General features: G+C 42.5%; 3 protein-coding genes across 5 annotated transcripts; all 3 read right to left on the bottom strand.

The window, feature by feature from the left end:
* Positions 1 to 6: 6 nt before the first annotated feature.
* Positions 7 to 9,967, bottom strand: LOC122399782 (prolyl 3-hydroxylase 1-like). The gene is made up of 11 exons (XM_043400739.1): positions 9,621 to 9,967; positions 8,660 to 8,924; positions 7,608 to 7,932; positions 6,724 to 6,849; positions 5,826 to 5,962; positions 5,611 to 5,766; positions 4,939 to 5,175; positions 4,229 to 4,324; positions 4,001 to 4,151; positions 3,024 to 3,441; positions 7 to 2,958 (listed from the first exon to the last, which is right to left on the bottom strand). The coding sequence occupies exons 1-11, from the start codon at positions 9,875 to 9,877 to the stop codon at positions 2,886 to 2,888; spliced, it is 2,241 nt and encodes a 746-aa protein (XP_043256674.1). The 5' UTR covers positions 9,878 to 9,967; the 3' UTR covers positions 7 to 2,885.
* Positions 9,968 to 12,874: 2,907 nt separating this feature from the next.
* On the bottom strand, positions 12,875 to 22,627 carry LOC122399780 (microtubule-associated serine/threonine-protein kinase 3). Of its 3 annotated transcripts, none has more exons than XM_043400730.1 (23): positions 22,297 to 22,627; positions 22,033 to 22,192; positions 21,754 to 21,971; positions 21,603 to 21,682; positions 21,426 to 21,528; positions 20,842 to 20,923; positions 20,445 to 20,547; positions 20,153 to 20,376; positions 19,986 to 20,061; positions 19,680 to 19,910; positions 19,385 to 19,616; positions 18,973 to 19,307; positions 18,728 to 18,900; positions 18,597 to 18,667; positions 18,296 to 18,523; positions 17,475 to 17,702; positions 16,857 to 17,409; positions 16,485 to 16,672; positions 16,195 to 16,415; positions 15,799 to 16,131; positions 15,523 to 15,588; positions 14,739 to 15,228; positions 12,875 to 14,592 (listed from the first exon to the last, which is right to left on the bottom strand). In XM_043400730.1, the coding sequence occupies exons 3-23, from the start codon at positions 21,929 to 21,931 to the stop codon at positions 13,586 to 13,588; spliced, it is 5,202 nt and encodes a 1,733-aa protein (XP_043256665.1). In that variant the 5' UTR covers positions 21,932 to 21,971; positions 22,033 to 22,192; positions 22,297 to 22,627; the 3' UTR covers positions 12,875 to 13,585. The 3 variants fall into 3 exon arrangements, with proteins under 3 accessions (XP_043256665.1, XP_043256667.1, XP_043256668.1); XM_043400732.1 differs by having other exon boundaries at positions 16,887 to 17,409; XM_043400733.1 differs by lacking the exon at positions 15,523 to 15,588.
* Positions 22,628 to 23,904: 1,277 nt separating this feature from the next.
* Positions 23,905 to 24,409, bottom strand: LOC122399785 (histone H3). The gene has a single exon (XM_043400741.1). The coding sequence runs from the start codon at positions 24,387 to 24,389 to the stop codon at positions 23,979 to 23,981; it is 411 nt and encodes a 136-aa protein (XP_043256676.1). The 5' UTR covers positions 24,390 to 24,409; the 3' UTR covers positions 23,905 to 23,978.
* Positions 24,410 to 24,961: the final 552 nt, after the last annotated feature.

Below are 24,961 nucleotides of genomic sequence, written 5' to 3'. Positions count from 1 at the left end.
AACTTTTCAACGAAGCATCCATCGAGAAATTAGTATTCTTGATTTTCGTCTTATTTTGGTCCCCAGAATCCCCCGTTAAAATTTTTTCCAGATCTGACCTGACACCCTGTATGTGTATGTGTATATAAAACGAAGCAATGACTCTGTAAGAATAAGTCTGAAACGAAACTCGATTATTATTATTATTATAATAGTCAAGCACACACGATGCTTCCTTCGCAGATTTAGATGTCGCCAACAAGTTCACGAATTCTCTTTGTAATTGATTTGTATTCAAGATCGAACATCGAATTATTTCCTAGCGTGTCGATAAAAATTTCTTTTTTTTTATTTTTACATTTCACGAGGGATCTATTATTACCATTTTTGTTTCATTATACAAATAGCGTAGGAAGCTATAGATGTCTGTCTGGATCTATACACGAGTATACATGCGGTATTCGTTGCGAAGTGTTTCGTTATCTGGCTCTAAAAGTGCATTATGCTTGTTAATTATTAACGAATAGTTCGTAGAAGGGCGAACTGCTTTTGGTTACCGGAACACGGCGAACAATACTTGTAGCGAATTCGTCGAGATGTATCGCAATGATTTTACATTTTTAAGAGAACACGTTTGCCGTTCGACGCGTTCCCTAAACCGCGTCTGTATTTTACTGACTTTACAATTTTTTCTTTTTTTTTATTACTCGAGTAAAAGAGAAAGAAACGAAACGAAAAGGTCTACGATGAGCAATATAAAAATAAAAAAATCATCAAAACGATACGATGATGAAATTTGGCGGCCACTCCATTCGATGTTGCTAAATCGCTGGGTACGTTTCATTGGATCTCTTCAAACATCGATTACACGCGGTTCGATCGGATTTATATTGTAGCATAATATGGTTCGTCGGTCTAAAAAGTAACAAACAAAAGGGGGTGTATATTCGGTAAACGTACCGTTCTTCAACGAGAAGAAGGCACAACGTGTTTACATCCCCACTCCTGATGCAGTCCACTGACTCACGGCTATTGGTCGCAGTGAGAGCCAATCAGCGGCCTGTAGCAAGAGTGGGGGATATAAACGCACTGTGTCCTTCGTCTCGCGGTGACGTTTCACGTATATGAATGATACTAACACGACTATTATGGAGTGGTTCCTGGAAGAAGAAAAAAAAAAAAAAATCGACTGAGCTCTCCTGTGATACGCAGATGTCACTATAATTTCATAATAAATGTTTGTAAACGAAACATAATAATGTTAATGATCGCGTTCACTTTCTTCCCGGCTGATCCCGCGATGATCACGGTACGAAATGTGTAAGCACAACCATCATGGTTTTTATTAACGTTAACACGTTAATCCATCGACGCGTACGATTCACCCAGGGCTTGAAAAAGTTACGCTAATAACAATAATTGTCTGAAAAGCGTTGGTCGGAACTGTTACGAGGAATCTAAAAATGAAACTAATCGGTTCGAGTTGAAGTTCTTACGTCAGCTTTCACATAGGTATAGTGTAAATATCTTGATGAATAATCAACGTCTAATCCGACCGTTGGGTACAATAAATGTTTGCATTATATATTATATAGAAACTTTAACTCGAACCGATCCAAGATTTAGGTTCTTTGCGACGCTGGATAAAAATGTTTCAAGAACCTGAACCCTACATTGTAATGGTTTTCAAGCCCCGAATGCGCTCAACAGAGAATATAGATTAATTAATGCGATTCGCTTTTTACATGTACAATTGTAAAGTACGAAAATTCTACACTCGACAGAAAGAAACATGACAACGCATGTACGCCTAGAGCTATTGATTTCTATCGGGTCCCTGAGACACCTTAGGGCCTAATGTCTGTTAGGTGCCTGAGAGAACAAAAATAACACAGGTACAATTTTGAAAATCTACTCGATGAGCCTCGATCAATGTACGATCCGTTTCGAATCACGGTCGAATACGTGTATTACGACATTATTGTACAATTATGAGATTTATCATTTTTATAAAGCTTAATAAAAATAATTAGTCGTAAACAAATCGTCGTCAATCTCATACTTGATCAATACGCGTACTCGACTATGCTCGATTTTACTAGGGTCGTGTCCAACGCAACGGTACCTGTGTGTTTTCTGCCTCACGTGTACCCAGGTAGTTTGGGTGTCAATAGCGCTGATACACACACTCACGCAACATACGATCCGACGACACGCGATTATGCATAAAAAAAAAAAGCAGCGTGTACAGGATTTGAAATCACACGGGAGACGCGATGCAACCGCATATTATACATATGACTCTTATACATAGTATAAATACGACGAGGAGAATAAATAAATTACAATATACATGTTACACGATACATAGGATGGTTATGTAAGCCTGTTGACATGTAATGTCTATGTTCTAATAAAGATTAGGATATTTTATATAAATAAAGCTGTTCGATAGCCGCGACTAATTCATACTATCCTGCATACCATCCCCGTTTGCATCATAGAGAATAGTACACGTACCATTCTTCAACGAGAAGAAGGCATAAAGTGTCTACATCCCCCACTCCTGATGCAGTCCACTGACTCACAGCTATTGGTCCCAGTTAGAGCCAATCAGCGGCCTGCAGCTAGAGTGGGGGGATTCAAACACGTCGTGGCTTCTTCTCGTGGAAGGACTATACTTTGTATGCAACAGAAGCACCACCAACAATTAAGAAAAAATAGTTGTACTAAACAGAGGAATCTTGAATGTACTTTGTAGGATGTTTAGTTTCTGTGAAACTGCCTTCTCAGGTCCCTGATGTCCAATAGAACAAATATATTACTCTTTAAATAACTATTCGCTTATAAAAGATCTGGAACTTGTAATGGAAGTACTAAACGTCTTCTGCAACGGTTCTTCTAGATCATGAAGCGTTGCTTAGGAAATGCCAGAGTAATTCATCGTTGCTGGCATAGTGGATCAGCACGTCCTCATATCTGAACAGAAATCTATGTAAAAATCTTTGTAATGTTTGTGAACCTTGAAACGTCAAGTCACTTACGTTAGAGGCAACTGAATGTCTTCATCCTCGAGAGGTCCAATGGAACCAACTCTTTCTAAGATGGCTCGAGCCAAGATCCTCTCGTACTCTGTGTACTGTTCATCCTGAGTGAACCACAGAGCCAACGCGCATCTTTTCCCTCGAAGAACACCACGTACACCGTGGAGGTTCTCTCTGCCTGCAGAGAATGCCACCATACGACCGCAACGTGGGAAAACCAGGGTGTCTGACTCACGGTCAGCTTGATCCTTGGTGAAGAAGAACTCACCGCCCTGGAAGTCGTTGTTCAAGTAGAGGATCGCTGAATAATCTCTCCACACATAGGCTGGACTCTTGCGTACGCAAGTATCCTTGTCCACCAATATACAATTGTCCGCGTGGACCATGTGACTCAAGTCGTCACGATCCATCGGTGAACCTAGAAATTAAAACATAATTGTACTACCACGCCGGAGCATGTTTATTCATTTGTCGTGCTTTTAGGTCGAAGAAGAAGTTGAAGATTCTGACAAGAAGAGGTAGTTTGACTGTCTAAATTCTAAACGGAGATGCTGCTACCAGGCCAGTCCATAAGTAACGCAAACTACCATTTAGAGTTTTAGAAGATGGAACGCAACAACTCTACATCGTCTTTCATCATTCTACAGGATTCCCCTTTTAATTTAATGAAGATTTTTAGAAAGGTTGTGGTCTGGTTGTACGGGATCCATGGTGTCCAATTGGTTTCTATGTTTTATCTAAATTCTAGTAGCTTAAGTGTTCCGTAGACCAGGCTCTTCTTTGATTGCGGACTTATTTTTGCCCGTGTCGTAGATGGCTCTTCTGAAGTTCACGTTACTTAGGCAATGAACTGATAGCTTTCTTCCGACTGGTCACTGGACGTTACCCCACGTGCCGTACCCGCAAGTGAATCGGTGCATAGCGATTGCAGCTGCGAAAGGAACCAGAAGCACGTTGTTGCATCGGTTGAAAATTACCAGGTAGAGCAGTACGGCAGACCAAATGGGTGTAGGTGATATACAGTGGTCGATCTAGTCCAAAATACCTTTCCACGTGGCTGCGTGCCTCCTCTGTCTTCGCCAGAAGCCGTTTCAGTGGCTCCATTTCCATTTTACCGATATATACCATCTGCAATCAATTGATATCGTTATTGTCAAGTATCTGCTGGGGCAACGATGCAATGCAAAAGGGGTTGAAAACTGTACCAGCGCGATCCTCCCTATCGTTATACCCTCGAATCGCTCGTACTTGGAGTGCGGACTTTTGTACTTGTCGTACCCGTCTCCTTCCACTGCAGTCATCTAGATTTGGTCAGCGTAATTGGTATTAAAAATTAATAATAGTATACTTAAGTTTGTACAATCTAATTATTGTATTATGTAGATTGTAAGCTAGTAGTTTACATTTTTAAGCTAACTCGGTCCACTTTGTTCACTTAATTATAACTATTAACACGTTGACTGCTAGTTTGAAATACTAAGATTGTTTGCAAGACCAACACTTTGATTTTGGTCAATTGTAAACTTAAAGGTTGTCCAAGTAGTTACTTTAGAAATTTATGAAGCCTATTAAAATTTATTTTCTTTAACATTTCAACTAGAGAATTAATTGTTTTACTTCTACTACTAGTTAAAGTGTTAATAATTATAATGTATGTATTATGTAGATTGTAAGCCATTAACTGACTCAATTAGTCTACTTTGTTCAGTTAATTATAACTATTAATAGGATACTTAAGTTTCTGATAAATTTGCATTGCATTGGAAAGATGGCTACTCAGCAGTAAATCGAGTGTTTATCTCGATACTTTTACCAATTTGCAGTCTTGTTTTCTTGCAACTATCGAGTTCTATTTATTCCATTGCAAGTGATTTCGACACTATTTGTAAACATTATTTTTGATCGGATAACACACCGAGGCCAATTGTATCAAGAGATCGCACTCCGTAGAGTTGAGGAATCCATCAGCCACGTAGCGATTCTGTCCATCGAGCTCTTTTTCATCCGCCACCAGATAGACGTCGTCCTTGATCTCGTGGATCCTTCTGTCGCGTATCGCGCGTCCTTCCTCCCGTATCATAGACACATTCTCGAACAACTGCATGCGAGAGATCGAGGAATGACCAGGTGGCGTGTTCAAAGAAGTCAGTTTCTGTAAAGAAAAAGAAATTGGAGCGCGTCGCGACAGAATAAAAATATTGTAGGCGTGAGCGTGTCGCGCCTACGATATCGCGCCAGATGCGCGACGAGAGATCACGGTTGCATTCTGGCAGGCGTCGACAACGAAGAATCGAGCAGCCATGGCGTGTGTCAAAATAAGCGTAGAATTAAAATAGAAAAAAAAATAAAAGCGTAGGATAATGGAGATAGTTTCGTGTACAAATGTTTTATTTATAAAAAATAACGATACAGAAGGGAAGATTTTTCCTAGATTACGTAGCTCGGTCGGCTTAAGTTCTGTATGCGATCGACGGATTAATACGCGCATCGTCCTTCGAACAAAAATTAAACGGAATGAAAGAGACGACGCTCGATGCGCTTGACAAGTTTCTAAAATTCTATTTTAGCTTTATAATTCAGTCTTTACCTTCGACAGTTTCGTCTCTTTCCTCTCGTCGGTCTTCGACTTTTTTTTCGGCTTCTTCGTCGACTTTAGCTTCGCGTCTATCACCGCGAACTCGTTGGCAATGTAATGCAGAAGATGTAACTCATACTCCTGTCGTTTTCCGTACTTAACAGCTTCCTGTAAGAGAATGTTTAAAATGTCATGGGATTGTTAAAAAATTTCGAGAATTTCGTCACCTGTCTAGGGAGGCAATGCTCGTCTGCTATTTTTGGTTGGTCATTGTAGTATTTCCTGTTCTGAAGCATAGGCTCGTCGTTCGGATCGAATAGCAAGTAACTCTCCATGGCTGCACATGCTGCCTTCAAGTTCCCCACTACGCATAAGATTTTCTATCATTATTTATTATTATTTGCTTCATTTTAACGTTGTACTAATTCAGAATATTTTTCAGACGAGGTACTCAGCGTCATGGATCAATTGGAGAGCTTAAAATAATTCTACAAATGACAAGACGCTGCCCTCAAGTTGCCCTCTACGCATAAGATTTTGAAAAATTATCCATTATTATTTGGGTCATTCTGACGTTGTACTAATTCAGAATATTTTTCAGAACTCAATGTTATGAATTGATTTGAGGAGCTTAAAACAATTCTATAAATTACAAGACGCTGCCCTCAAGTTGCCCACTACGCATAAGATTCTACTAATTCAGAATATTTTTTAGATGAGGCATTCAACGCCGTGGATCCAATTGAAGAGCTTGAAACAGTTCTATAAATGACAAGGCGCCACTCACGCGACAAGAGGAGACTACTTAGGGAAGATTAATTCAATTAGAAGCACATCGAGGCACGGAGTAACGACTTCCTGAAGAGTATCGGCTCATTGGATGCCCAAGGATTAATTTACCATCGCTACAAGGCCATCGTAATTCGTTATCGCTCGATTCGCGCACGGAGTCGACGTGTGCCCGTTTTTATCAACGTTTTTATATCTCCCTCTCTGTCGTCCTCATCGAATGGACCGATGTCGATAAGAATTTCAGAAATAGACGCGTCGCGTTCGACAGGATACGTTGTCCAGATAGAGATCGGCTCGTGTCGGCTGTTGCTCCGTTCGAGTGTGTGCACTTACGTTTGTAATAGGAGAACTGCAAATAATTGTAGTGGCTCCAGAGCATGTCCTTCTGTTCGTTACCGTTTACGTTGTTCAGTAGCAGGGAACAATATCGTTTGCACTTCAGACAATGCGTGAAGTGGTCTGAAATGTTAAACGTTTCTATTAATTTATTATTAATCTTAGTACTTACGTAGTAGCTCTTTAACGTAAGTGGTCAATGCTTAAGAATGCGAGTAATGCATGAAGCGGTCTGAAAAACTGACCTCAAGTTTCTATAATATTATTCATTTATATTAGTTCATTATTAATTGTAGCAGTTCTTTAACACTGGAACTACCGACAATTATAGTGAATTTATTTATACCAAAGAAAAAATATATGATGCAATGGAAATAAATGTATGTTCATTCTCTTATAGGAGATTACAGTAAACTTTCAAAAACTCGGTCGAATAAATTTTTTACAAGTTATTTTTACTGCTTTGGTAGTTCTAGCGTTAACGTAAGCGCTCAATGCTTAAAAATGTGAGCAATGCGTGAAGTGGTCTGAAAAGCTGAATGTTTCTATTTATTTATTTATTTCTATTAGTTCATTATTAATCTTAATACGTAGTACCATTCTTCCATTTTGAGAAGAAGGCACAACGTGTTTACATCCCCACTCCTGTTGCTGTCCGCTGACTCGCAGCTATTGGGTCGAGAACGGTGACAAAGTCAGCCAATCAGTGGACTACAGCAAGAGTGGGGGGATGTAAACACTTTGAGCCTTCTTCTCACAGAAGGACGTTAGTTCTCTAACGATTTCGATGCTTAAAAATGTAACGCCACAGTCACGCTTTGCATAGTAGTTTTTCATGCTCGACCAGGCGGAAAATTATTTAAATATCTATGATTACTCACTGGCGAGGGAGGTAGTGAACTCTGGGAGCCAGCCCTGATCGAAGGGAGCCTCGCAGTAGAATCTGCACTCCTCCTCGTAATCCAAGTAGGAATTCAACGACGCCTCGAAAAGATTCGCCGCTTTCGCGTAATTCTCGTCCTCGTAAGCCGACACTGCTCTCATGTAGACGCTGAGGTAGGGCGGTGCTTCTAGGTTTACGACGTTCTCCGCCGCGACGCCGGGCAGCGTCAGATAATTTTTCAAAGTCGTTATACTCGTCGCGTGATCCGGATGCCTGACCAAGTACGTGTAAATTGCATTGGCAGCATCTTGGTAACGCTTCGTCTGTAAAATTATAAGCGTGATATCATGCATACTCGTCAGAAATTACTGAATTTTTATTCGAGCTTAATTAAGATCAATTAACACTTTAATGGAAAATTATAAATGTAAACTCAACAAACGTAATTAGTTGAATGTATGATGAAATGGTGACTGATACAAGTAGATCACGCGCACGTGACAATGGCTGGCGTCTGCTGGCTCGCGAAGTCACGTATACGTGACAATGGCTGGCGTCTGGTGGCTCGCGAAGTCACGTATACGTGACAACGACCGTCAAAGTGTTAATTATATTTGACAAAGATTTCTCAGAGAATCGCCATGTCTGCATCGAGAAATCAGGATCTAGCGTGGTAACCAGTCGCTCCTAAAGATAAGAGCCCATTTCATGCAATTCCGAGGCCCCGATTGTTTCAAGGGAGCGGGAATAGATTATGACGCCGTACGTGTTTCCAGCATCGATTCGTACGCGCGGCGATTATGTAGGCCGAGTATTATTGCCCGCAGTCGGTCGTTCGGAACGTTAAACTCATTATTTACTAAAATGTTGCGAGCGTGGGATTAGCGATGTCGCGATTGCGTAAGCCTCCCGTATTAGAATTAGTCGCGCGCGAGAGACGGCGTGAAAATGTTCGACCTCTGAACCAAATTTAAAACTCGACGCGATAGTGTTAACAGAAATTCGTCGGAAAACATTTGCGGCTGTATGAAATATTGTAGATACGATTACCTGATAGTAGCAGATGTGCAAGTACTCGTAGACCTTGAGGTCCATCAATTTGTACTCGGTGGCTAATGGTAGCCTTTTCAAAACCTTCGCGCCAGCGATCTCCCGGTATTCCCGATTGCACGTGAGAAGACACAACGTTTCCTTGATCTTCTTCTCGTAGAAGTGCAGGTCCTCGATGTTCTCCGCGAAAATCGGCGCTGCACCGGCCGCCACTGTTCTGCACTTTTGCCGACAGTTTATCATCGTGCGTTTGTAAACGTTGTACCTAATAGAAAGTTCACGACAGAGTTGGCCAGATTTAATAATTATTGCGACACCTATCAGGTTTTTGAAAATTGTTGACGGCAGAGTTGGGCAGATTTAATAATTATTGCGACGCTATCAGGTTTTTGAAAAATATTCACTTTTTCGCGCCCTGGAATTAGCTAATTTCGATTAGGGTCACGCATGTCGAGGCACCCTATCTACTTTATCTTCTACCATGTAGTTACAGCTCTTATCAGACCGAATAACATCTATTTGAACAATTTTTTTTTTTTTAGTATTCATGGCCTCTGGATAGGATGTTGCGTCTAACGAAGATCAACAAGTTACTAAGAAGTTTTGGTTGAAAACATTTCAAGTAGAGATGCAAGCAACAGCCATAGTCACGTATACGTGATTTCATCAGTCACGTGTGCGTTCAGTTTGATAAGAACAATTAAAATAATAATTTGAAAAAATGTAAGGATCCCTCTAGAGGCAAAAATAAGACGAAAATTATTTTATTATATTAAAATTTTTCCCCAGGGTACCCGAACACCCTGCATGTCAGGATTTAATTAACAAAAATGAAGTCAGTATCTTTGTTTCTGGTAACGTAACGCTTTATTTGAATTGTTATGGTACATTGTACAAAATTCTAGACCTTAGTTTTTTATTTTTGATAGTTTTCTAATTTTAATTCCAGTTTCAGACGTACCCGTGCGAGACCAGGTTGAAGTTGTCGATGCAGCTGTCCCAGTCCTCCTCGAGATAGGCCTGAACAGCATCGTTGAAGAGATCGTTCAACGTTTTGTTACTCGGGAACTCGTGCTCCTCCACCGTTTTTTGTAAATCCACCGATTCATCGACCGGGATCTCGTTGTAAATGGTGTCGTTGTTACCGGCGATTGTACCGCATAGAAACAACAGCACGACGATCCTCATCGTCGCGGATACCTCACCGTCGCGATTCATACTGAGATCCACACCAGCAACGCTGGATCACGCGAGCCAAGGATGAGATTCTACGCGAGATGATACACACACGAGGCTCGCGCGATTGGCTCACCCCACCACCGCCGCTGGGGACACCAAATGTGGCTGCTACACGCGCGATAGCGACAGATCTACAACCGTCTTAATTTTACATTTACGGATACAGTACAAGCTTCGTTGAAAAATTCGAAATTTATTCCTGTAAACAGCGATACATTTAAATAATAATGCAAAATGCAATTGTTAACGGTTTTGTATACTTACTGTCCTTCCACGAGAAGAAGGCACAGTGTGTTTACATCCCCACTCTTGCTGCTGTCCTCTGATTGGCTGTCACCGATTTCGTCACAGTTTTCGACCAATAGCATGAGTCAGTGGGCTGGAACAGGAGTGGGGATGTAAACACACTGTGCCTTCTTCTTATGGAAGAATGGTACTTTTGGCCATTTGTTAAACCTGTACTCGATGCAGGGTCCAACGACCTTTTCGAGTCTCATTTTTCGTACCGGTTCGTTCCGTCGAACTGGTTCCGATCGAACCGTATTTGGGGTATGTAAATCGAGACATGGTCGAATAAAACACGAGCATACTGTATAGTAAGAAACGAAACTGTATTTCACGTGAAGAGCGTGTAATATAATTATCAAACGTTCGTCGAGTTCGCTGATAAACATTCTCACGGAGAACATCCAGTTCGCTTATCACAAAAAAAAAAAAGAAAAAAGAAATATCTAGAACAACGAAGTCTATCTCGAAAAAGGTGTTCATAGAAAATCGTAGAGGAGAGAAAGGGAAAAGGGTGGCCGCTTCTTTCCCACGCATCCTATCGTCGATTTTTTAACAGAAGAGTACCCCCCCGAGCAACGTGCAAATCGTTTTGCACAAATTTCGGGTCTTCGTGAACAGAATTATAGACAAAGTATCTAACTTTAACGTTTAACGCTCGCTCCTCCGTCCAGAAAACATAAACAAGGGAACCTAAAATATACATGCGCTTCCGCCTCAACGATTATAAAGCCATCGACGAATTCGCTCGGTCCTACAGACCTCACGATCCGCGTAAACGTAACGGAAACAATGTTCAACAAAGTATCGACTCTCGTCCGTAAAGTCGTGCAAATTTTATTAAGGAACAAAAATTTTTTAGTCTTTGTTCGCGAATAAAATTTACTCGACTCCACTGTAATAGCACGCAATGGCGTCACACCTTCTCTTTCCTTTCTTTGCGACGGCTCGAAAACTCTCTCGATTCGACCGAATGTGTCTTTTGACCCCGCAACCCCTTTAGCCTCGTGCAGCTCGAATTCGTCGTTTAAAAACTGTTCTCCGTCTTTCGAGCTGCCTCAAAGTCCTCGTACAATACGATACAAACTACTGGTCTAAACTAGGACGACGAATACGCTAAGCAGAGGAAAGGGTTTGCGTATAACAAGGGAGAGACAATGGCTAAGCCTTGCATATGATTATCGACATTTTTTGCGGATTAGATTCATGGCCCTCGACGATTTAAAAAGAAAAAGAATAAAACGCTCGGGGATAGAAAAAGTCGGACATTTTTTAAAGCCACGAAACGTCAACACCTATGCAAAAATTGTTTGGGTCGAGGGAAGAGAGATGTAAAAAAAGAAGGGTATTCGAATCATGCCTTACTCTTCTAAAGCCTGTGTGTTTTCCTTAAGTATCCTTATAGTATACCCTTACGTTAAGACATATAACACGCAGCTGGTCGCAATAAATATTCGAACGTTTGCGATCTGAAATGTTCTACATATTCCTTTGTTCTTTGTATATTTAAACACGTTGACTATTAGATTTTCTCGCATTAACACATTACCGACCGATAGCCTATTAATCAACGTTTTTACCGACCGATAGCCGATTAATCAACACGCTACCGGTCGGTAAAGTGTTAAGATGCAACGAGTAGAAGTGTTCATAAAAAATTTACATGCATCGTTGATTGCAAGTGTTGTAAAGGCAGTCAACGTGTCAACGATTTACAGCCTGTTTTGCTCGCCTCGATGTTACGCAATTAAACACCGCCAGCGTTCGAATACACCTCGCGAGTCGCTCTACAATGTACTCATGCTCTCGTGATCGCGCTACGTTCAAATTTGCTCGAAAATGAAAAGCGCAGTGCTTCGAACGCGAAGAAAAAAATCCGGTACCTATGGCAGAGACACGTTACATACTGGTTACCGTGTTGCTCTATATGGCAAACTGTATCTTCTTAAGCGAGCACTCGCGCGTGAACCCTAACCGGAAGCGACCCTTCCATCACCGCTGCCGAAATTCACGTATCGAAGCATGCTTTGCCCTCAACTAGTTTACACGTGTTTTCTTTTTCTCGCGTGTGTGTGTGTGTGTATATATATACAGAATAAATTAACGAATACCTAAATACTAAAAAGATTACGCGTCGGAGGCGAATGGCGCTCCGGAACGCTCGCAACTCTTACTCGAAGAAACCCCCCCAAGATGCTTCCAATGCGATATGTTCGTACGTCTGTGATCACTCGACCCCGTTATATCCTTCCATTTTTAGTAATCTTTTTCCATTTTTTTTTTTTTTTTTTTTTTCTCACAACGATTCAGATTCTGAGGGAGCACCAGTTCTCTTTAGCACCAATTCCGTAACGTCAGGACTAAATGCATCGTAACGTGGTACAATTAAAAAGGGACAGATATAATTGTGCATACGGGAGCATCTTGTATGTACGCTAATCGTCGCGACGAAATCTTCTATCGTATACACTCGTACGTAGGCAGACTCCAAAAGCTTCTGTGAAAACGTCGCCATTTTGTTTATAATATCTTCACAATTTCTAGCATTATTTGAATCAACCGTATTTAAATTTGATTTAGTATCGACAAGATCAATCACGCCCAGTAAATCTGATTTCATCCGCCCGTTGCAAATCAAACTTAATAATAATTTAATAACCCCCCCCCCCCCAACAGGTCCAGCCTTCACGAGTATATACGATACATACATGTTGCCTTCTCTTCACGAATGTTGCACGCACTGGAAAACTATCTGTACGCGACTCCGCTAACTGCTATATGCTTGATTCATACAGTGATGTGCTAATATTAGACGTAAACGTAAATGAGATCGTGTAAATACTGTAGCCCGAAGTATATAAATTACTCCAATTACTTGTTCGTTCTCTCCCGACCTCCATCGAGAAATACAGAAGAGCGATTTCGACAAACTGCGCGTTCAAAATCGTTTAAATATAATGGGGTGTCGCAGTTTCTCTACTTTCATCTTGATTCCCTTATATTCGATTAATCGTATGACAAAGATTACAGTTACAAGGATGGCTTGCACACGCCTCACGGATATCCAGAAATACCGGCCATTTTGCTCTCAAAGGTATACGATATTCGATGGAAGCCTATGTAGATATTGATTTCGTGTATAAATTGCTTCCCTTCTTTCTTTTAAAGCTGTTAAACACAGAACTGTCTTACTTTTGATTTACCTTCCTTCCGCTTTTATGTTCGATTATAAGATTGCGCGCGTTCGTTATAGACGTCGAATCTGCTCGGTTCGCGTCTCGATTTGATCGATATCAAGAAACGTTTTCAACGAAAAACTAAAACATAAACGTTCGCAAACAAGTCTAACAAATACGCGGACTTAATTTACCGAACTTCTAATTAAAATTCGCACGACGATCCTCAATTGCATTTCTTGTCCTTTACAGATCCGCCGGCCTCGAACGAGTTCGAGCATCCAGCGCCATCTGAGCTGTCGACCTTGTGTTTCTTCAACGTCTTTCTGCCATCCGGATTACCCTCTGAACATTTACCAGCTGCCTTCAGCGACATGGACTGCAACACTCTCTCGTTGCTCTGTAACGGTGGCTTTTGAGCCGAGGATTGGGCGCATTTCTCGCCACTCAGCGACAGAGATCTCTGAACAAACGACTGGGAGCATTTCTCGCCGCTCTGAGGGAAAGACTTTTGAGTCTGAGAGCCTCTCTCGATGCTCTGCAGCAACGACTTCTGAGCCAACGAACCTTTCTCGCCACATTGTGACGATGGTTTTTGAGCAAAGAGCTGAGAGGCTTTCTCGTTGGTTTGCGATTGCTTGTGAGTAGACTGAGAGCTACGCGCGAGCATATTGAACGGGCTATCGGGCTCTACTTTCGATTCGTGACTGCGACGATTGTCCATAGCTTTCTCTTGCTCGGTTGGCTTGCTGGAGGAAGCGTTAGCCTTGTCAGTTCTCTCGGAAGATAGGGTCTCCTTTGATGAGTAATCGTCAGCCTTGGTTCCTGTCGGCGAGTCCTTCTCCTCCGCTATTCTGGGTAGCTGCGTGCTGCCGCAGGAGTTCGACATACCCACCGCTCCCAAGTTGATCGATATCGCGTGTGACAGCTTGGAGTAGTCGGACTTCTGATCGGTAGACGGTTTCTTCTCGATCTTCGAGTCGTTTGCTTCTTTGAAGCTGTCTCCGCTCTCGTCGAGGACCTCGGAGTGGGACGACGATTGCGCTATGGTCACGCGGGGTGTTACTTTCACCACTGCGTTCGCCAACGGCGATATCGACGTCTTGTTCTCCGCTGAGCGTGGGTGAAGCCTGTCCGGGCTGAGGGCTCTCCTCAGCAACGGGGAACCAGGCTCCGCCGACTTTGGACGACCGTAGCTCTTCTTCTGATTGTTTGGCGTTGACAAACAGACACCTGTATAAATATATTTCTGTGTTAATTGATTCAGAACTGGTGCTCATCAAATAAATTCTCCCTCGATTTAGTTTAATCCTGCCAATAAATGAATAATAATTAATCATTAGAGATGACGATAAATAATAGAGTTGTTTCCACAGTACCTGGACTATAGGACTGCGTAGTATTGGAACTACCAGGCTGGTGTCCCGTGGGAAACGCTAACGGACTGGGACTCCTGGTTGGACTGGCGGGAAGAGGCGACGGGCTCGGTGTCCTGGCCAACGGGGACAACGGTATATGTCCCACGGATTTCCTGCGGTTAGGTGAATGGATATTTTTCGCCGCCGTGTGCAACTTGTGCTTCAAACCGTGAAGAGTGCTGGGTCTCTGATAGTGAGACTGATTGGAGATGGCCGTTAAATTTGCTGCCGATGTGTTGGAACCCGGGGATGAAGAATTAGGGCTGGAGCAGGGGCTCGAGTTGCTGGTGGAGTGATAGGACTCCAAGCTGACGCGATTCGTAGGTGGCGATGGACTGCAAACGGACTTTGTGCAAGCTGCGAAATAGGGCGACGATTCCTGAGAACGCGTGAACGACTGGAAAGATCGACTGGGCGTCACCATCGACGGTGAACAAATTCCTGCAGCCATCTGAGAAAAGGTCATTGAATATTTCGTTTCAACAACTATAACATCATTTGTTACTGTATTACATTTGTCTTTCGGATACTACTGTATAGATTATGCGTTATGGAACATTTTGAACTCTCTGTGATCTGTGTTGTGTAAGAACTTTTGTATACTGTCGCGGATCAGTTAGGAAAGCAACACTTATAAGCTGACGCTCGGTCGTATCGAGCAAATGATAGTTCCGCTTAAAAAGAAATGAGAAACTGAAACGATATTAGGCAAGATGACGGCGAGAACGTTACAGAAAAATCATACCATAAGTGGAGGTTTGCTGTCGCTGGATAGAATGGGTGCTGACAATGGACAACTGATAGTTAATGGCTGCAATAAAGAACAAAAGTAACGCTTAACATAATCGGTGTGTTTGTTATTAAGTCGCCGCGGTGCTTTGGTATTTTTGTCTCGTAGTTTTGTGTAAGAGACAACAAAAAAACAAATCTACACTCATAATTTTAGCCACGAGCACACGTATTAGAAGTTTCTGTGATCAAAGTTACCGATGGTAAAAAGAGGCGAACGGTCTTTTTATACCTGCTGTATCTCCGCGCTATGTCGCTTCGAACTGAGCCTCTTAAAAAGAGACGTGTTTCGTTTCTTATCGGAATGATCGCGCTTCTGTTTGCGCTGCTTGTGCAGCGTTCTGCGCGCCATTTTGCTCTGAGCTAGATCTCTCTTCCGTCCGCCAGTTTTTATGCTGGTGTTCTCCAACGGAGTGCTGCGCAATGTCACGCGATCGACTCCGCTCAACATCAACTGTAGAACTTGTATATGGTATAAACCCTGCACTGGTTCACCGTTTATGTGAGTTATGAGGTCGCCTGGTCTCAAACCAGCCTCGAACGCCGGACTGGACTGGTCGACGGCCTGAAGAACGCAAGAAAAATTCAATAAACCACCCGTATCTATCATTAAATGTTCCAAACGTACCATAACCAGGTGATGCATCGTGTAAAAATCACTGTCCCCATAGTAGACTCTGATGGTGTGTACGGTGAAACCGAATCCACAAGGTCCTCTTCGAATGATGATAGGGGGCTTCAAGCTGGTCACGAGAGGGCTCAATTCACGGCAAGGGGACGTGTCCCTCGAAGAAGCAGTGGACGATCCACCGGGTGACTCGATCGGCTGAGTATTCAAGGACGCGTCATCTTAAAAATACAAGCACACGTTATGAAAACGATCTGACAAAGAGAATACAGATTTATCTGAAGGCGTACAAGAAAATTCGCTGGCCGGTATCACCAAGGACAGTCCACTGGTGGACGCAGACTTGATCACGGATCGTGACTTTTGCTTCGCGGACGACAAGATCACAGGCATCGCGGTGAACGATTCGAAGGAATCGGTGCTGGAGTTATGCTTGCTGTCCTCCGTCATGTCCCTGTTTGCAGCGACGAGATCCAACCTGCGATCATATTCCATATTTAATACATCCCTTCTCTTTGACCACGTAAACCTGAAGGTCAATGAACGATGGGTGCATGTTAGGGTAGCAAATTCAATGGGCGTATTTGATAACGATTAAAGAAAAGTTCGAATGAGGGGGCGATAAAAAGAATTAACACTGCGAAGATGCCTGAACGACTCACATGTGGTCATCATCAACGGATATACTGAACCTGGGCAGCTTATCGCGCGAGTGCACGTGTCTCTTTCTCTGGATCTGCGGACTGATGTCCTCGGACTCCGTCTGGGACGAGTCAGGTGTGCTCAGGCTGATCGATCCTTCTATCTGATTGTTCTTGATGACAGTTAGCTGAGACTCGCCACTCGTCGCCGTGGCTGGGCTACCGAACGACGCGTTCGATTTGTCCGCCTTTGGCGGAGTCTCCAAACAGGAGATGCTCTTTATCGAGGAGGAGGACCGGTTCTTCTCCAACGGGATCGATTCGATTAATTTGGATGGAGGGGTGACAGAGCTGGAGCATCCCAGAGACAGTTGCGCCACCGTGCGTTCGAGCTCCGTACGGAACAGTAGCTTCTTCGAAGCGTCGGACTCCGACTCTGGATTTATTTGCGGTGGACGGGTCTGCGAGATCTTCCGTGACTGAGGAGAGTACGAGGAGAACGATCCAAACAAAGGGGAGTCATCGGTGTCGTCGGTGTCGTCGCCGATGTCGTGATTGTATCTATCCATACGAGCTGCAAGAATATGTTTTGTTACTCTCTGACGTTACACAGCAAGCAATCCTCATTTTGGGACTTACTGTCGAAATAACTCGTGTCCTCGTCGTTGATCAGTTGCGGCACGAACTCAGCCTTCTGTCTGAGCAAACTGTTCCAGTTCACTCCGTAGAAATACGGGTGCTCTTTGACCTCGTGGGATCCCCCGGTTCCCAAACGATCTCTAGGACTCTGTTGCAGCAACGCCGTTATGATGTCTTTCGCTTCCGGTTGAACGGGCCAGTCCTCGTCGTCGGGCCACTCGATGTCATCTATGCAACCGTTCGATCGGTGTAATTTAACTGTAGTATAGTGAAGCTTAAGAGGGGAACACCTCATGTAAAATGAAATTTTTGAGCATTTTTTTTTTTGCTTAAATTGGTAGGAAATTTCAAAACCTAAGCTCAAAAACTAATTACTCGATTTTCATGAAACTTGGCATATATATTCTATAAATAATTGGCCTCGGCATGACGAGCTCCGATTTTTTTATTTTTCACTTAGAACCTTGTTATTAACAATTGTTCATAATCAAAGATCCGGTTATTATTTCAAACCTTCGCCATTTTTGGAATTTTGAAAATTTTAACAAAAGAAGAATGCCATGCTGAGCGTTTTTGCATAATCTAACTATTCCATTTTGATTTTTTTGTTTCACATCATTTTTGTGCATTGGATGCCATTTTCAAGCCACCATTGCACCATTATTAACAATTAAAATTGATAAAAAATATTTTTCTTTACATTATAACGTTATTAAATGATACTTGAAATTTTAAATGAATCTGTGCATTGGATTTTTGAAAAAAAATTCTTGAAAAACATGCCATTTACATGAGGTTCCTCCCCTTAAGGTGATACTCACCGTTCACTGTGTGAGCAAATAATTCTTCCGGAGTGTCGCCAAAAAATGGAACACAGCCAATTAGAAACTGGTAAAGTATAATGCCCATAGACCACCAATCAACAGGTTTGCCATATCCCTGACGTAATATCACTTCAGGGGCAATGTACTCAGGCGTACCGAACACCTGTTTATCCGAAAACTGTCTCGTATCCCTATCGATATATCCCTCGTACAGATTCGTCGCCACTAAAACACGCAAAATTTCTGTTTACCGCTGTTTAAATTGAACAACCTCGAGTCCTTTTGTTCGACCACTTACAGGACATAAGACCCATTTTACTCAGACCAAAATCGGTGAGTTTGATGTGACCAAGGGCGGTAATGAGTAAACTGTAAGTAAAAGAACGAGTGAAATAATCGAAGAACCAAACGAACCATCGATCCACGTACTTATCTGGCTTCAAGTCTCGATGAACGATGCCATAGTTGTGCAAATATTCAACGGCCAAAACGGTCTCCGCGAAATAGAACCTCGCCATATCCGGTGGTAGGGCGCCGATATTTTTTAACAGATTTGCACAGTCGCCCCCCTCTACATACTCCATCACCAAGCACAAGTGTTTCTGTAATCGAACAAACATAGTAAGTCTCATCGAAACTTCACCAGGCTTCTACTATATCTATGAGCCACGTACTTTTGTTTCGAAACTGCAATACATGGAAACTACAAACGGATTATCCGTAAAGCTCATTATGTCTCTCTCGGCAAATACTTGCTCCACTTGATTGCGCAGCATCAGATTGTTCTTGTTTATCTTTTTCATGGCGAACCTCAGCCTCGTGGTTTTCTCCTTTACCAAAAATACCGCCCCGTACGCGCCGTTACTAATCAGCTTCAGCACCTCGTAATCACTCTCGCACGGTACGCGCTGAGACTTTTCATCGTCCTTGTTTGGACTCGAGGTGATCTGCAAGTTGCTATCGCTGGAGCTAGCCGAATCCTCCAGCTTATTCAAATCTTCTTGCAATTCTATGGCGTGAAAATAGCATTGAATTTATATAATTTGTCAGAATTTCAATGAGAAAAACGGGAGTGAAAATTTTTACCCGATATCGGATCTCTGTTGAGGGAAAGTTTATTAACGATATACTGAGGTATATCTGTTTTTATTCCCGCGTTGATTTTTGCTTGACCTTCAGCCTGTTCCAGTAGATGATAGAACTCTTCCGGATCAAATTCTAAGCACTCCAATAGGCGAGCTGGACGCGATATTATCAGCAGTAATTTTTTTATGAGCCCCGTCAGTCTCGTTGCTGCCTCGAGCGATTTTTCTTTGGTCTGCGAACGAACGTTGTTTATTAAAAATCGGTTCGTGTATAACGGATGATTTGTAACAGTTACCTCCATCAATAGATGCTCCAAATTTTCGCTCATTTCGTAAAAATATCTGGTGGTGATCAACTTCTCCTGAGACTTTTGCAAACAATCCCTAGCCATCTCGATCACTTGATGATGCACGAATCGCAAAATCGGCAGAGAGTCCTGAGTCATGTTCGACATCACCTCGTACTCGTCCAGTTCCTTGTTCTCGTTGATGAAATTGGTCAGACGCTCTTCCATCTGCTGCGTCGCCTGACGAAAACATTTTCACGCGTTAAACAGAATTGCCGTAGTATCGTTGAAACATTCTCTGTTAAAAATTTGTACCTTTGGAAACCGTTCTTTATAAAGGGTGTTCATCATAACAATTTCGCTGTCCAACACGGGGGACCGGCTAGGACTGCTACAATTGAACAAACGTACACTATTTTACAAACAATGCTTTCACCAGGTATACTTAAAAACAGCGATGTCGTTCCAGCAACGGTACTTGCCTCAAACTACGGGAACGCGGTCTATGCAACGGCGATCTACGGCCTTCCTCGTCGAGGCTGAGGGACACGCTGCCTGGAATACTGGAGATGTTGGAACCTGGGAATCCAGGATGAGAAGAACACGGCGTGCCAGGTTTAGAAAAATGACAAGAAAGCATACGCAACTCGTCCTTGGTCGGAACATTTGGAAGTTGATGCAAACGTTCTTGGCTCGAGTACTGTGACTAATTAAGTACACGATGATGTGTAAATCGTCGAGAGTTTGTGCTCTAAAAATTGATAAAGGACTAACCGAAACGTTGCTGGAGCCTGGTGTCGTACCGTATCCACTGGAAGGCAAACTAGCCACCGACCATCGTCTGCCATCTCCGGTTCCTGTCGCACCTCCACCGATCCTTCAATATCACATGCAACTTAAGTATCAGTTCCATAATTCAGAAATCTATTTTTATCTAGGCACTACACAGATAACAACAACGTTCGCTATAACGCAACAAGAGATCTTACAACCACGTTCTTCGTTTTTTTTTTAAGATTACACAGCTCGGTTTCTGCAACGGCATATCTTGTTTTGTTTTTCTTTACTATTAATAATATATTAAAAATACAACGACCGCAACGGCGACACCTACTCACATAGGCGATCGGACCAGATTTAAACGCACTGAAAGTAGGTACAAAGTAGATACCTTTTAATTGGAGCAAAAGCAAAATGTGGACTGGATGACATCCTAGGACTCTCTAGGGGACTGCCTACAATCGGGACGAATGCTATATTGGGAAACAAGCAGTAAAAGAAATTATTCCGCTATAATAGTTAAGAGACATAAATAATATAAAAGACACGGTTCTAAGCAGATAGAAAGTAATTTTTCTAGGACACTGTTTCGGGACAGAGTTGCTTAAACGTTCTAGATCTAACACGCTCAAAACTAGATGTATCGCATGTACCCTGCAAATTGTAACAGTTTCACTATAGTATAAATATAAGTGTATGTATAAGTGTGTCTGTGTGTGTGTGTGTGTATAAGTAGGCATGTGTATTCAAATCTTGAATAAAGATGTGCCAGAATACTTATATAATATTCTCTTATAAGATACATAATACTCATGGTCACCAAACATCGTACAATTATATTTTGGTCCCTCTTGCTACATATACTTTTGGAGCATGATGTGTCTGTTAAGAGAGCTTGTAATGTCGAATGGCTAATAAAATTATATTTATATATTAGGGAGTGGAGAACGGAAACAAACAGCGATGTTTACATACCTGACATTGGCGAATGACATCTTGGTAAAGTAGGAGACGTCGTTGCGATAAAAGATTTACGAAGAACTGCTTTGGCAGCACGTCGTGGAATGTTAAAATCACGCTGTAAACATAATATGTGTATTATATTCGCGCGTACCATATAAATTAGAATATTTACAGCAACCATGGACTAACCACATGGACAGACAGAGACGGAGCAGACTTCCCGAAAGCAGAGTTCCTCATTCGAACCAAATTCGACAGTTCTCCGCTGACTGAAAACGTAAGACGGTTAAAAACCACAGAAAACGAAGGCTGTTTACTGTAGAGAAAAAATTGTATCGACCAGGCCGAACTGGAGCCTCCTTGCTTTCCATTTTAGGCAGCGCCGAATGCTTCTGCACATCCGCCTCGGCGCTGCAAGCAGACTCTTCGCTCTCTGCTTGATCGAACACCAGAACCCTGGCAGAATTGCCATGCGAACGAAGGCGGGGCCTGCTAGGCCTGTTTCTGTTTTGATCCATGCTTCTTCTATTATTTCCCTATCTCCAAAGCTCGAGTTACCTGAAATAAAATGCTCAAACGTTTATTATCACCCCTCGAAACAACGGGATCCGTTTTGTACCTCGTTCGATCCATTTCATTTGCAGCAGAGCACGGTAAATAAAAGGCGGGTACGGTCGACGAATTCACAGTCCATTCTTTCCCGTGGATGTTCGATCGTCGCCGAGGCCGATATTTGAAACTGGACGGGGAGCATCCGTGGACGATCCTTTCTCGCGTTGCTGTATGAAAATTCATAACGTGCATAAGAAGGGCAGGAAACCGCGATCGTAAAAGGAACGGAGTAGGTGGTCGTTCGAGGGAACGTCGTCACGGGCGACAGTACCTGTTCAAAAGAGGCGACAGGAGAGTCCCGCGGGTGAGGCGAACCGGGGTGGAAAGAAGGTGTCTTTCGACAGGAACGCGAGAAGAAGACACACGCGATACTTTGGACGCAACGAGCACGGCGGGGACGAAAGCAGAGCGGAGCCGAGCGGGAGAGGTGAATAATGATGAAAGGTGCGCGATTTACCGGGCACAACGAGCATGTCCTCTGAGGACAAGCGCGGCCCGGGTACGTGCAGGTGTCTTGGTCCCGGGACTAGACTCGCATTTCTCTCGTCGACGAGGAGAATTAATTACGAAACGCGGACCGACCATGGGTGCTCTGACTCATGATAGACGTACGCACACGTACACGCGCCCAGTCACCACGTAAAACGCACACGTTCAACGGGCCTGCATGCACGCACGCGCAGACGTACATTCATCATGAAAACGCGCACAAATACATGCATCCTTGGCCGCGTGAGCTGCAACCCAGAGAGAATCAACACAACGAACCCCCTTTACAGGATGTTTCGAAAAGATCGGTCGAAACCTTTGGGCGTGTATTTTACCCGGTTAACTGCAACTTTCAGACCCTTCTGTTTCAAATTCGAACGAAATTCTTTGGTCATTCTCACGTTTCGAACACGACACGAGGAAAAACGCGGCAGAAATGATACACCTATTATCGGTTTAACGATTCTAGTGTTTCTAAAATAATATGAAAAGCAGGAAAAAGGCAGCTCTGGGCCCCGAAAGCTTAATTTCGACACTGCATTCCATCAAAATACTCAACGACGCATTAACAATTCGTGACAGGATACGTTTAGGTGATGGGGAAACTTTAAATGTTCGAATTTAGAAACCAAAATGGTCTTGTAGTCGTTTATACAAACTCAATATTATCTTTATTTAATTTAAAAATGGCATTATCGGAAATACAGAACTGAAACGTTATTTCGAATTGGTATTCCTGCTTGGTTCTCTTCCATAGTGTGTTAACTGCTGACCATATTGGTACTGTTTCGTAGAAACCTCGCCATTGTTATATTGAATGTTTTATTGAACCTTTCCACCTTGGGGATCGATGTGTTTCCTGTCGCTCTCGCGATCGAGTTTAGCAAAAACATTGTTACGCGTTGGGAATACTTTTCCTTTCATTCATATTCAATTGTATTTTTTAATTTCCTCAACGTTGGCACCGACGGAATTGAACATAACCTTTATAAATAGTTTTGGAATTATTAAATACTTCTGAGCAATTAACTGCTTTTTAAATCTTTAATGAGGGGAAATAAAATAAATATCACGTAGTTTGGTAAATACTGACTATTCCACATTCTCAAGATCAAGCATCAGCTACATACGTAAACTGTTCCATCGAGTTTATGATTATTTGACTTTAGTAGCTCCTTAATTCTTGTAACAAAGATTTAATCTTAGTAACAAAGATTAAAGCAAGCAAACAATCTTCTATGAACTTGGTATTACCAATGACTAGAGACTGTGGATTTCAAAGTATTAATTGTATATGGAAACATGAAAAACATGTTAAGCATATAGGAAATATATTTCCTAAAATATGCTATAAAGACAATTATTATATTTAAAATATAATTGGAAGAACTCAAAGTCGTGTCCACGATTAGAAAAATATTGTTGGCCCTGAAAAGGGCCGTTTGTTTTGATCGTTTCAGGAACTTAAGCTCTCTCTCCACGAATCCTTCGTGCCAGTTGAATGTCCTTCGGCATGATGGTTACCCTCTTAGCATGGATAGCACAGAGATTAGTATCTTCAAATAGTCCAACGAGGTATGCTTCGCTAGCTTCTTGAAGAGCCATGACCGCCGAACTTTGGAAACGGAGGTCAGTTTTGAAATCTTGAGCGATTTCACGAACAAGCCGCTGAAACGGCAACTTTCTGATCAGAAGTTCGGTGCTCTTCTGGTATCTTCGAATTTCACGAAGAGCAACGGTCCCTGGACGGTAACGATGCGGTTTCTTCACTCCTCCTGTCGCAGGCGCGCTCTTGCGAGCAGCCTTTGTCGCCAACTGTTTTCGTGGTGCTTTACCACCGGTAGACTTTCTGGCAGTTTGCTTGGTACGAGCCATTTTGTTTATGCGAGGACGATACGAACGTTATGTTCTCAACGAGACAACTGACGGTTGCGGCGGAAACGCGCCGCTTATATGCCTTGCAGGGCGCAAGCTGCGCGCGTCTGATTGGCTCGTTACTCGCGGTGGGGGGTTAAGCGTTCGCAGCTGTGGGCAACCGTTCAATAGTCGTAGAGGAAATGACCCTTGTACCACATAAAGAAGGGTCTAAAAATGTATGGAAAAAGCAACAAAAGAACAACCATTTCTTTCTTAATTTCCCATTAAAATTATCACTTTAGGAAAACTACACTATCGTAATTTTTATAGAACAATTCATACGCATCTCCCGATATTCAAATTCGTTGATAAATCACAGCAATATCGATCGTGTATGTTTATAAACGATATAATGTAATAAATGAGTAGAACCTGTAATAATAAGTAAACGTATGGGAAAAAAGGTTTTGGGACAGTCGTAAATGCCAGATGGTAGACCGGTTTAACGAGGAAACTGCCCCAAGTGGCCGCTGAAAATACAAAAGAGACCCTCGTTATTACCGAAACTTTCCAAGCATCGACCTTGAAGC

The sequence above is a fragment of the Colletes gigas genome, unplaced genomic scaffold (assembly GCF_013123115.1).
Source record: "Colletes gigas isolate AHSC1104 unplaced genomic scaffold, ASM1312311v1 Colletes_gigas_Sc00015, whole genome shotgun sequence".
Taxonomy (NCBI): domain Eukaryota; kingdom Metazoa; phylum Arthropoda; class Insecta; order Hymenoptera; family Colletidae; genus Colletes; species Colletes gigas.
The sequence above is the reverse complement of the archived record's forward strand: the minus strand, read 5'-3'. Positions and strand labels throughout refer to the sequence as shown.